This window comes from Pezoporus wallicus, unplaced genomic scaffold, assembly GCF_028554395.1.
Source record: "Pezoporus wallicus isolate ANWC-B61680 ecotype Strahan unplaced genomic scaffold, APGP_CSIRO_Pwel_v1 contig_7339, whole genome shotgun sequence".
Lineage (NCBI taxonomy): Eukaryota > Metazoa > Chordata > Aves > Psittaciformes > Psittacidae > Pezoporus > Pezoporus wallicus.
In genome coordinates, this window is record NW_026636333.1 from 1,085,248 (window position 1) to 1,097,428 (window position 12,181).

At 38.9% G+C, this 12,181-nt stretch overlaps 1 protein-coding gene across 4 annotated transcripts in view; it reads right to left on the bottom strand.

Annotated features, from left to right (window-relative positions):
• The window catches only part of LCLAT1 (lysocardiolipin acyltransferase 1), a 118,620-nt gene that overhangs the window by 68,029 nt on the left and 38,410 nt on the right, over positions 1 to 12,181 (bottom strand). For all 4 annotated transcript variants that reach the window (XM_057400057.1, XM_057400054.1, XM_057400055.1 and 1 more), the window contains 2 exons: positions 9,534 to 9,702; positions 6,438 to 6,636 (listed from right to left, as the gene is read on the bottom strand). In XM_057400057.1, coding sequence (XP_057256040.1) covers positions 6,438 to 6,636; positions 9,534 to 9,702 — 368 coding nt within the window. The remainder of the gene's footprint in view (positions 1 to 6,437; positions 6,637 to 9,533; positions 9,703 to 12,181) is intronic.

Below are 12,181 nucleotides of genomic sequence, written 5' to 3' on the forward strand. Positions count from 1 at the left end.
TATCCCCCCACACGCAAACAAATAGAAACAAGTAGGAAAGTAGGAGGTCTAACTATGGGATTTCACTCTTATTCATCCCCCTTTCACTTCATTCATCCTCCCTCTTTTCTTCGACTGCATCAGTCACTGGTTTTGCATAGCATTATCTTGGTCAAAAATACAAGCATTATTCAGTGTGCCTGTATTCAACAGCAGTCTGGTCCTGATCACGGCTTTTGAGGTAACAGGGAACCAGACATCTAGGCTTAATAAGGGAAATCACATGGAAGTGCAGAAGCCCACTACAGACAAATAATTGGGGCCATTAACAATTTGTTATGGTAAGTGTTTTGCTGCATAAAATACCCACAAGACAATAACCACACAATTCTTAATGTTTCTTATTTCAAAGATCCGCAGGTATTGGAAAGATGTTAGCACATAGAAAATCACACAGGAAGCCAGGGCTTACAGTTAAGTTTTTATCAGTATAGTCTGCTGAGCAGGTTTCTGCAAATTCTCTTAGGATCAGCCATTTAACTGTGGGGTAGGTTTGTTTTTTTTTCTCCTAGATAGCTTTAGGTCTAATAATGAAAATTAAAAGATTTTCTTAAATTTGGTGTAATGGTTTGAATGCAAAAACTTGGAAATAAAATAAAAAAGCTTCTTGAAAGACTCTTGTAGAGCACAATCTGTGCTTCTGGCATGCTTTTGTTAAACCATGCTCATTTCCAATAATGCAGTTAATAGGAGTATAATAAATTGAACAGCTACCATCTGAGGTAATGAATTCTTTGAGCAAATTACAAACCTAGCTAAGAGATAAAATCCACAAATACAGATTCACAGTAGCACTCCCAATTTTACAGTAAAACATCTGATTCAGTCTATCTTTTCCCTTTAGGATGAATCTTCACTATGAGGTGCTGAGGCACTGGCACAGGTTGCCCAGAGAAGCTGTGGCTGCCCCACCCCTGGAATTGTTCAAGGCCAGGTTTGATAAGCCTTTAAGCAATCTGGTCTAGTGAAAGGTGTCCCCTGATATGGACAATCAGAATAATACAAGATCAGTAAAACCTACAGCAAACTAAAGCAGAGGCTTGAACCTCTGGATGACCAGAAAGTTGCTGTTTCTAATGCATTTTTAAAATTCACCAATGCAGTGAAACAGCACATGAAGAATCACAAAGAAACAAAAAGATTTGTCTTGCTCAATGCGTACCTAAAGTTAAGCCCCACGTCATTGCAGAATCTCCAAAGGCAGAAAGGAAACAACCTCTGGCTGTTAGTTCACAGGGAAGCCTCTGCCATGGATGTGTTATCTTCACTATACATTATTTCTTCTGCAGCCCTGCATCCTCTTGAGATGCTCTATCTCTTTATGATGGGACCACAAAACTAACTCAGCCTGATACACTGATCTGTACAGATGCTGCATAACCTACTGATACCATCAAAGGAATGTAGGTTGGGAAAACATGTCACCTTAATTCTTCTGTTATTTGTTCTGTGAGTTTGGACAAAACAACCGCTCCATCACCTGCCAGTTATAGTATGGGGAGAATGAGAAAGGATAGCATCCAAAATCACTCTTCTGATGGGCATGTTGGAGGGACAAAGGAGGTGGAGAGAAAATGGAGTCCTTATCATATAGAAAGCATAAGGAAAGTTTTAATGAAGGTTGGGAGAGGGTTTGGTTGTTTGGGGGCTTTTCTCCCCCTCCCAGACAGAGGCAGGAGAATTTCTGTAGTATTCTTCTGAAAATATTCCTATTATGCCTTTTCTGGAAGAGCCAAGCTGGGAAACAGGCACCTGAGCCTTTTCTTATCCATAAAAAAATGCACATAGAATTACAACCAAATTAAACTGTATTTTTGCTTCCAAGTAATAATCCTTTCCTCACACTTAAACCTTCTTCAAGAGAGTCTTCACTGTGAACAACTGTTAGCATAACAATTGTTCTTTCCGTTAAAGAGCATGCTTTTCAACTTCCACTTCAAAATCACGTAGGATAACAACTCTAAGGTAATTAAAGTCTGGCAGCTCATAATTGAATTGCTAGAAGACAAAATGTCACAGCTCCTCAAAACTCGCATTCCAGCCTATTTTAACATAACAAAGACACTCAAGGCATGAGCTCTACTAGAAAGTTCAGTAGGTTACAATTTTGATTTTTTTAAACCAATCTGCTCTATTGATAAAGATCTGAATGCAAATCCAGCTATAACCTGAACAAAGATGCTTTATGCTGAAGTATTTATACCCCTGCCTATGGAAGTAGCTGCAGCAGCACAAACACTTCCATGCCAATATAAATGCACAGATTCCCTGTAGTGTGCTGCTTTAACGATACTCCAATTCAGTTAAATGCTAAAATTTTCTAGGCTTAGCAACACCAATATTTTACTTCAGGGGAGCTGATCCATCACAGTTGTCGGTGTGCATGCTCTTAGCCCGTGGCCAAGGCAGGATCATTTGAGTTGTTTTGCTTTGCTTCATTGAAAACTAAGGTGACTCAAATTACTTTGAATTTGCTTCAGGCGAAGCTTGCACACATGGACAGCTATAATGGATCAACTGAACTGCAGTAACAGATTGGTGAGGTTAAGGCCAGCACTGAAACAGAGCACAAGTCCTTTATATTTTTTCCCTCCCTGGCACTTTGAGCAAGAAACAAACCTAACTTGAGCCTTTGAGAGCTACTACGACCAGACAAGCAAAAAAACAAGTAAAACATACCTACACCTTGCAGTGTAATCTTCTAGATCAATGTTAGCTACAGAATAACTTGAATTCAGAGATGAAGATCTGGACAGTTACTCAGTCATCTTTGCTTCTAACTACTCCGCAGTATACCAGCAACCTGGTTTAGTGAAAGGTGTCCCTGCCCATGGCAGGGGCTTCAAACTGGATGATAGTTAAGGTCCCTTCTAACCTAAACCATCTTATGATTCTTTGATCTCTATTTCCACTGGTTCATATCACAAGACTTTTACAAAAGAAACTAAGAAGCAAAATAAAAAAAGAGAAAGAATGCAACTGTTTCCTAGTCATTAACGGGTCATCTGACACTACTGTGCGCGCCCCTTGGTACCTACTTGACCAGTATGTATCCCATACTGCATGCTGAACACAACTGCATCATCATCTGCATCACTTCCAGTGCTACACCTTCTTAATTGAGACTACACGAGAGTACAAGTTGTAGGTATCTATTACAAGTATGGTAGAGAAATCCTGGCTTGTCAGACTACTCAGGAAACTGTCAATGCCATTAGAAATTCTCCTTGAAAACTGACACTGCAGAATGTGTCAGTAGTTCCTGATGATGTCAGATGAGAAACTGCAGCAACAGCTATGAGCAGAGCAGTGCTCCCTTGAGACACCAACTTTGGCAAGTTGGACTGAAACACTGCAAGAATGTATCTGAAATTGAGATTACTGAAACATAATACCTCTTTTTGAAAACTTTACTGCACACAATTTATCAAGCCAAAGCCACAGTTCCAGGAAGAGAGGACCATCTGTTTTTCTTTGGACTTCTTATTTTAAGGCTCACCTTTAATCAATTTAAAGTATTTTCATACACTGGAATACAAAGAATTAATAACTTAAGAACTAGATAAATGACTCAGTGAGACTCCTTGAAATACTGACTCCTCCAATTTTAATTATCATTAACTAGAAAATAACTGCCTACTTGTAACACAGGCTTATTAAATCTGATACCCTTATACTTTTAACCTACAAAGGGGGCAACAAGGACTCCGGATCTATTTCCATGACAAGCTTTGCTCTTCACCTATCTTATATACCACTTGGATGAGTATAATCTCTCATAGGCCTATTTTTACATCCCAAATGAGAAAGTACTTACGACAACAAAGGTGCTATGCTTAATACTAGCCAGGTTTTCAGAATTGGGGAAATGAAAGCGTTGCATTATAAGCCTTATCTCACACATAATTTGAAACTAAATGCTTGTTAAAAAACAAAAAGCCTTTGAAATATCAGAAAAAAAAGGGACTGAGAGCAATACACTATATTTTTAAAGTATTTCTCAAAACCAAAGCAAAATTACCATTAAGCTACATCTAGCGAATAGATGAATATATCCATAATCCTGTACTTTCGACTATGTGCAACTAATTCATATAAATATGTGAGAAGATGCAACTGAAAGACATGATGAAAGTAGATGGTTTAATTTCCACAAATATTACACCTTAAACAAGCAACATCTCAAGATCAATTATAGTAAGTATCTAGTTGATTTCCAAGTTATCTTCTCACTTTTACAAGCTCATAAAACAAACAAAACTTTCACGTGAGAAACACAAAACAATTAAAAAAACCCCAAAACTAAATCTGACAAACAGCTATGAAAGGTCTATCACATAGCATAGCAGAGACAAGCAGGAGAAATTCTGCTCTTACCTATGAGATTCAGGGTTGTCCTCTTTAGACACCATCCTCTACTATATCACTGCCCTACCAAACTGCATACAGTCATCTTCTTCCAGCAATCTTAATTTAATCTAAGAGTCTCCAACTATCCCCTGATTATGTGGCTATAGGGAATACTTTATTTTTGCAAGAACCTGGCACCCAAAACACAGCCTGACTGAACACAGACATGTATTTCTAAGGCCTCTTTTTAGATACACTATGATAGAAGAGAAGCTGATCATTCACAATTTTAGGCATCAAATTATGGCTTGAGTGAAGGATGTTGTTTAGTTTAATTCCCTTCCTGTGATTAATAGCACAACATTAACAGTTTACTAAAAAATAAGCTGTAATTCACAACATTGCAACCAAAATACTCAAAGCCTATATATTGTGGAGGGTACTTAGGGATTTGGCATAGTAACAGTGGATTATAACACTAGAGATCCAGGCACCTACTCTACTGCCAGAAATTACAATCCTATAGCACAGACACCAGGAGTAAATGTCTACCATCACAGCCCACAAAGTGAAGCATGAGCCCAGAATTTCATTAGCACCTTAAGCTACTCTGTCAGACTGAACAAAGATGGCATTGTAGTCTGCTAACACTTGTCTGCTACAGCTCCATCTGCCTGAGCCTACTCATCAAGTCTAGCCGATGTGCTCAGTTTATGCAAAGAAATGAGAATTAGAGGGAAAAAAAGTATAATAAAATCAACCTTTAAATAACTCCTAACAGCCTTTCAGGATACAAATTTTGTCAAGCATAACGTAGCATCCAAGCTCCTGGAGCTGACCTTTCAGTTTCATTAAAGGTATTAACAAGCATACATACAAATGTTTTCTTACAAACAGAATATATGCTACTTTCAAAGAGATAAACCTGTGAACCTTCCAGCCGATACTCCTGATTGCATCTTCCATCCCTACTTTAAAAGCTGCATGTGAAGCACATTCCAGAAAGGATTTCAAAACATCTCTGCTGCATTATACAGCTAAAACATTTCTCTAAATATGTATTTCCTCATTACCTGTAATGTTAAAAGAAATGGCTTTTGTCAAGTAAAACTAACCCTAATGTTTGTCTGCTATGGAAAGGAAAGTATGTTACCTAGTTGCTGCTCCTACTTAAGAGGACTAAAGGCTGAGCAAGTGAGTGCAATAACAGCACAAAAGTAAGAGAGCTTCTTGGTATGGAATCTTGCCAAAATGATCTGTTCTGATAAATGGCCTGACAAAAGGGAACCATAAATAAAGTTACTCTTTTGACATCATAAAGTTGATGCATATCCTACCCAAGCTAGTTTTGTATAAAACAGCAAATAAATCTAAGAGAGAAAAAGAAGGCAGAGAGATGCTTTTATTTCATCTAAGTCTGCCTATTTATTCAGAAATCATTTGAACATCAATTGTTGGCCTATCTGAAACGATTTCTCCGAGCATATGCAACTCGGATCCATTTCCAGCCTACACCATTATAAATACTGATTATTTCATATCCTGTACAGCATATTTTACGTAACCAAGTTCAATTTAAAACTACAGTTATTAAAATGAACCATCAACTCTGCAATTGCCTACAGGGCTTTTCGGTTTTTATAAATCTTCTCAATAGTATCAATTTGATAATGAAGAAAGAGGCTTGATGAGAACATTTGCAACATGGGGTGAAACAGCATCAAAACACAGAGTTGAAAGAGACTTTGAAAAGACTCAAAAATCTGCAAACTTTTGACAAATGTTTTCAGTACATAAAGCAGAAATATTTTTACCTATAAGCAAACAGCAGCACATGTAGTATCTTTAAAAAGAAATGCTTAAGTATGAAGTCCAGGTGTCCTCTGGGAGATCTATGGTTTAATCGTTCAATATGCCCCATATTGTGCACAATTTGCTTTTAAAGTACTGAAACAGAATTTAAACCTAGGTTATTTAACAGGGCATGAACAGTGCTAGGCAAAATTTAAACACATTTTCCCTTCAAACGAAAGGGTTTAGCCACCTACCAAATCCCGGAATGCTTTTGAGACTGGATTTGAGACAGATTTTTTCAAGTCTGAGGTAGCTGTATCGTAGCAGGCAGTTCCACAGGAACATCCAGTCCATTCGTGTGCGATGGTTCATGATAATGACACTCCTTTCTCCAGGAACAAATCCATCACCAGTGACAACCACCTTGGCACCAAACACCATTTCCAGCAAGGCCTAGAAATAATGTCTCAATTTTATGGCTGCACTCCCAGAAGAAAAGCATCAGCCCATCAGCAATAAAAACTCATTTGCATTATTTCACTTAGTCACTCCCATAATCACTGGTAAACAAATTTCTGACTGTTTTCTAATAAAGCAAACAGCTTTCCCACAGTAACAGTCAGCTGCTTAATGGAAGAGGAAACAATAATTAAATAGGGCTTCTTAAAAAACACTCTTTTCCAGTCAATGTCCAACATTAAACTTACCTTTCCTTGGTTTTCCTGGAATACTATCAAATACGAATAAAAGTAAGGGTATCAGTTATAACCTGGTAGGTAATCTAAGGAGGGACTGGTTGCACAAATAATCTATTGTTCAATACTGGCAGGGCTGGGAAGGCATCAGAAGCTGCCTTGCTTTCTGCTTGGATCCAAATGGTCAGCAGGTTTGTGCTTTACTTCCACCTGCAAAAATAGCTAGAACCTAATGGCACAAAGAGCAGCAGAGAGAGAGAAATCCCAAACAAGCTTGGACACAGTACATTAAAGCAGACCTAGGTCTGTACAGGTCTACACTGCTACCTAGAAACCTGCCTCTACCCCACAACTGGCTGAATGCTAGTGCCTTGCAACCTTTTAAAGCCTAGTGGAAAAATAGTGGAAAGGTCCAAAATCCCAAGAACCAGGTGCAGACAACAGATACTACCTAGAGATAGGACTCAAAGCCCTAAGATCAGGGCCACTGGCAGGATACTGTCCAACCTAGTTAGTGCAGGAAAAGAAATCACCAAAACATGGTTGGACACATAGAGGAATAAACATTTGGCCTTAAGGTACAGAACTTCAAATTACCTCCTTACCTTCTCCTCCTCATTCTTTCTCCAGAAAAAATACAGAAAAAAAGCAAAGTCTGGGGATTTAAACAGAGCTCCAGGAAGTAAAACCACTTTCTATTCTGTTCATATTTCTGTCACCTCTGGGCCACAGAACCTCAAAGAACACACATTTCTCAGTTTAAGTCACCTGTAAAATGGGAATGACATTCTCACAATTGCAAATGGCTTGAGCTCTCAGAATGAAAAGCATTCTATGTGCCAAATATTAATACTATTCATAGCTCACTATAATTCTGGCAAAGGTATTGCTGTCGAGAGTAACTGCGGACAACTGCAAAAGCAGAACAGGCTGTAGAGCTCAAAATGGTAAACAGTTATCTTCTTTTCAGGAAAGAAAGAAGCAGCTTTTTTTCTGATAGTTTAATAAGAATCACATTACATATTTAACATCTACTTAACCATAATAACAAACAGATATCCCGTTCTACATACCCTAGCGCTAGGATAAGCCAAACTAAATTGAAACAGTTAAGACCCACCTCACTGTCCCATCCTACAGACTCTGCTAGAAAGGAAACAGCATGTGGCAGAGGAGTGAGGAAAGTAGAAGTTTCTTTCTTACACCACAGAGGTCAGGGTCAGAGTTTCCCTGTTGGAGTTCAACTGGTCTAACATTAGTTTATTGTCTGGAGACACAAACCCAAGTACCTGCTTCTCCTAACTAACAATGGAATAGTATAAGGGCAGAAAACTAATGCAGACAAGGTCTGAGCCTCAAAACGGTTGGGTGCAAAATCTTTTTTAGACCTCTTTCCTGAACCTAAATTCCCAAGATCCTTACAAAACAATCTTTTTCACAAAAGTATTCAAATTATTTTGGTTTAGGTCCAGTGTGGGCTGAAATCAAACTTCTGGACAACAAATGTTATCACAAACTAGTTGCAATGATCCAAATTATAAAGCTCAGGCAGCTAATCGGATAGAAGACCAGTATCTGATTTTGGGATTTGCAATTTTAGAAGAATTGGGACACAAACAGTGAAAGAGTCAATCTATGACACTATCACTACTCAGCTAAATTTCATCATCACAGGAACTAACAATCCCTCTATTCCCTTTATGGGTAATTATTTCTTCCCTCCTAATTTCATTGCATTTAGTAATGGTGAAAAGGACAAAAGTTTTAGAACAGGAAACAGCTCACATCCCTTTTAAACCACACAAGACAGAAACAGAAAAAGTAAATTATTTGATACGCACTAAAGATAAAACTTTATGACATAAGAGATGTATTTCTGCACACCAACATAGCATTTTACTTCATAGAAAGTTAAACAAATCTTTAAAGGCCTAATGGAACAAAGTCCCTTTGTTTTCAGAGGATGGATGAAGAGACAGATCCCATTCATACTGCCTTTCCTCAGGAACAATTCAGGGAAGGGCTTTGTTATTGGTTTCCAATATATATTGCCGGAAATATATATTGGTATATTTCTCCTATACCTATAAAGTTGATGCACTATAAGCGAGGAAGACATCATTTCTAGGGGCAGCTCTTCTTCAGCTGAAATCATTTGCTCTAATTCAACTACAAGGACTAAATTCTAAGAGGGATTAAGTAAGAGAATAGTGAAGATCAGCAACAGTGTACCAGGCAGTGAGTAATTCTCCTAATTAGATAGTTGGAGCACACTTGAAACGAGTAGTTTGTTTGACTATTCATTTAGGAAGTATGTAATGTTAAAAAGTCATCCTGCTTCCTAGTGCTTCACCTACACCCCTCTGATCAGCATCTAACTGACACTGGATGGAGATGTCACAACAAGGCCTTTTCAAGAGTACTATTAAGACATGGTATTAGCTTACATTTACATTTAAATTAAAACTGTTAAAGAAGAGGGGAACAATCTCCATCACTGAGCTAAAACCTAAGTCTCCACAGTTAGTAAGTGTATTAAGGTCCATTTTAACAAAAGCATGGAAAGAAAACAGCTATTAAACGTGTAAGTGAGCAAACTAAATCGTGGTATTACAAACAGTTGCCCAGAACTTGACTCATCACACTGAAACTTACCACTGGGAGCGTGAGCCAAGTGGCCACAATGGAATCGGTGATCCAGCGATACCAGGCTGGTGAGATAAACATCAAAGGTAGAAAAGGACCCAGCATGAATATACTTCCAAAAAAACTTCCCAAGAATAGTGTAAGTACAAAGTATATCCCTCTCCATGACACCATGGCTCTGAAAAAAGAAAGTTGGCACTGTGTTAGATAAACTGAAAGTAAATACATAACTCTTCAAGTCCATAAGTCTAGTTTGAGGCAATATTGCTCCTTTTTTTCCCATGGCTAACAACACATGATGACAGTAAACGCAATCAAGATGCTCTACTTCACAAGCAGCAGTAAGAGAATGACTTCATAAACACAGCAATTTGTAAGGAGCAACGGGGTATTAAAGGGATTCATAAAAGTAACAGATACATCATAATTTCCTCCGCTTAGTACACAACGTAGTTCCACTCTAAACTCTTGAGCAAGCCATTTTTGTTATCCAGAGGTATTAACAAGGTATAGAAGAGAATCACAGAATCATAGAATAGTTTGTGATAGAAGTGACCTTCAAAGCACATCTAGTCCAACCCCCTGCAATGAGCAGGGAGATCTTCAACCAGATCACGTTGCCCAGAACCACATCCAGCCCGGCCTTGAACCTCTCCAAGGATGGCGCATCCATCACCTCTCTGGGCAGGATTTTACCACCCTCGTTGTAAAACATTTCTCCCTCACATCCAGCCTGACTCTACCCTCCTCAGTTTAAAACCATCACCCCTCATCCTATCAGAACAGGCCCTGCTAAAAACACCTAAGAACACTTGTTAGATGAAACTTTTCAGCCATTATCGTTGTAACTGGCAACACATCAACGTTAGCATTTTCTAAAGACAGGGAACCTTGCTTTTTCTCTTTATCCATTTTGTTTCTTCTTGGTAAACACAGTGTCGCAGAAACTCGTCTTCCCCACCTAACAACACCCTACATGTGACCTCCTTCAGAAACCACTCAAAGCTTGCGAGACTGCTCAACCATTTCAAATACCAGCTCCTTTTCATCTCAGCGGGGCAGGCAAGCAGCGGCTGAAACCTCCCGACCCACCCTGGCTTAGAGAATTTGAGACCTTTTGAAGTCTGTTGTACTTCAACTGCCCTTATCAGTTATTTTCCATCTTACTCCACCAAAAAGCCAATATCCTCTGTTTTTTAAGACAGTAGTCTAGACTGGGAATATTTCAGTGCTACCAGCCAGACTCCCTCATTATAAATTGAAATGTACAGTGCACAGAGCTTCTTAATGCATTATGGCGGAACGCTCAGCAATCCTCCAAGCATTTGCAATAGCTACAAGCTTTCACAATTTAGCAACTACTACCAGCTACGACAAAGCAAATGTGGAAATCTCAATTCTCTAGATATGGGCCTAAAAATAGTCTGGTTTCATCTATTTAGGACTCAACCAATTGTTTAGAAGACCAAAGGTTAAGTAGAAGTCACTTTTCAGTCACTTCACTGAATGCCTTTTTTGACAAGCTATTTTAGAAACTGTAAGAGCTCAGATGGACGGGACTTCAAGACAAGCAAAACAGGAAGCTGATGTTTTTCATTTTAAAATGAGCAATGGAAAAGTAATCCATTAAGCCTTGTGTAATGTAACATACATGATTTATCTCAAGCACGTTTTGTGCAACGTCCATAGCAATAATGTTTGCACAGCAAAGCATTCAGAAGTTGAGAAACGGCAACACTAGTGTTGCTAGCACACCAGTTTTATTCTGCTATTTCATGTTGACAAGAAAGTAGCTCTATTTTAGGATACTTCTGGGTTTAAACGATTTTCTAAACTGTACATATTTGGAGGAAGGCCAAAAGAAGAGCCCATGCAAATCTGTTAATGTAAGAGAGACACAGCGAGCTGCATTTAGCCCAACTCCTGCAGCATAGCAACAAATAAAGCAGCACTAAACACAAATGTCTGCTGATACCTATATCAGAAATATTTTACCACAATGAAATCGGAATTCAAACAAATACACATTATTCACATCCTGGAGCACAGAGCACTCTCTTTCCTGCCAAAAAGCAGGAACTAAATAACCAGCTGTCTACATACGCACACACTAATCAATTCTGACATATCAAGGGATCCTTGAAGAGCACTGCACTGAAGGAACAATGATCCAACTGCCTTATTGTGTTTGTTACTGCAAACCTGTGTGTGGAAAGTCCAAAATAAAAGTAGCAGAGGACAAAAGAAAATAAAACAGAGGACAGGAAATATAGAAAGGGCAAAGAAAAGCATTAGTTGCAGCAGCCCTAGAAGAAAAGGCCTTCTCCTGACAAGATTTGAGACCTACTGCAAAAGGCAGCAGGGAGGATTAAAATTCAATGTGTTTGATCTAATCAAGCTTTTTTTGAGGAAATCACACACCAAAACATCTGGGAACACCTACAGAGAGCTTTCAGACAGGTAAAACCCCCTAGCAGACACAGAACATGACTTCGTTTAGCTTCAGCAGGCAACTCTGGTCCTCTGTGAGGCTGCTCAGAGCCATTGCTCATCGGGTCAGACACAATGACATTTGCCAGACAGACACTCTGGTTCCACGCAGGTCCTGGACAATGCAGAGGTGCATGTCCTGGCTCCAAACACTTGACTACTGGACA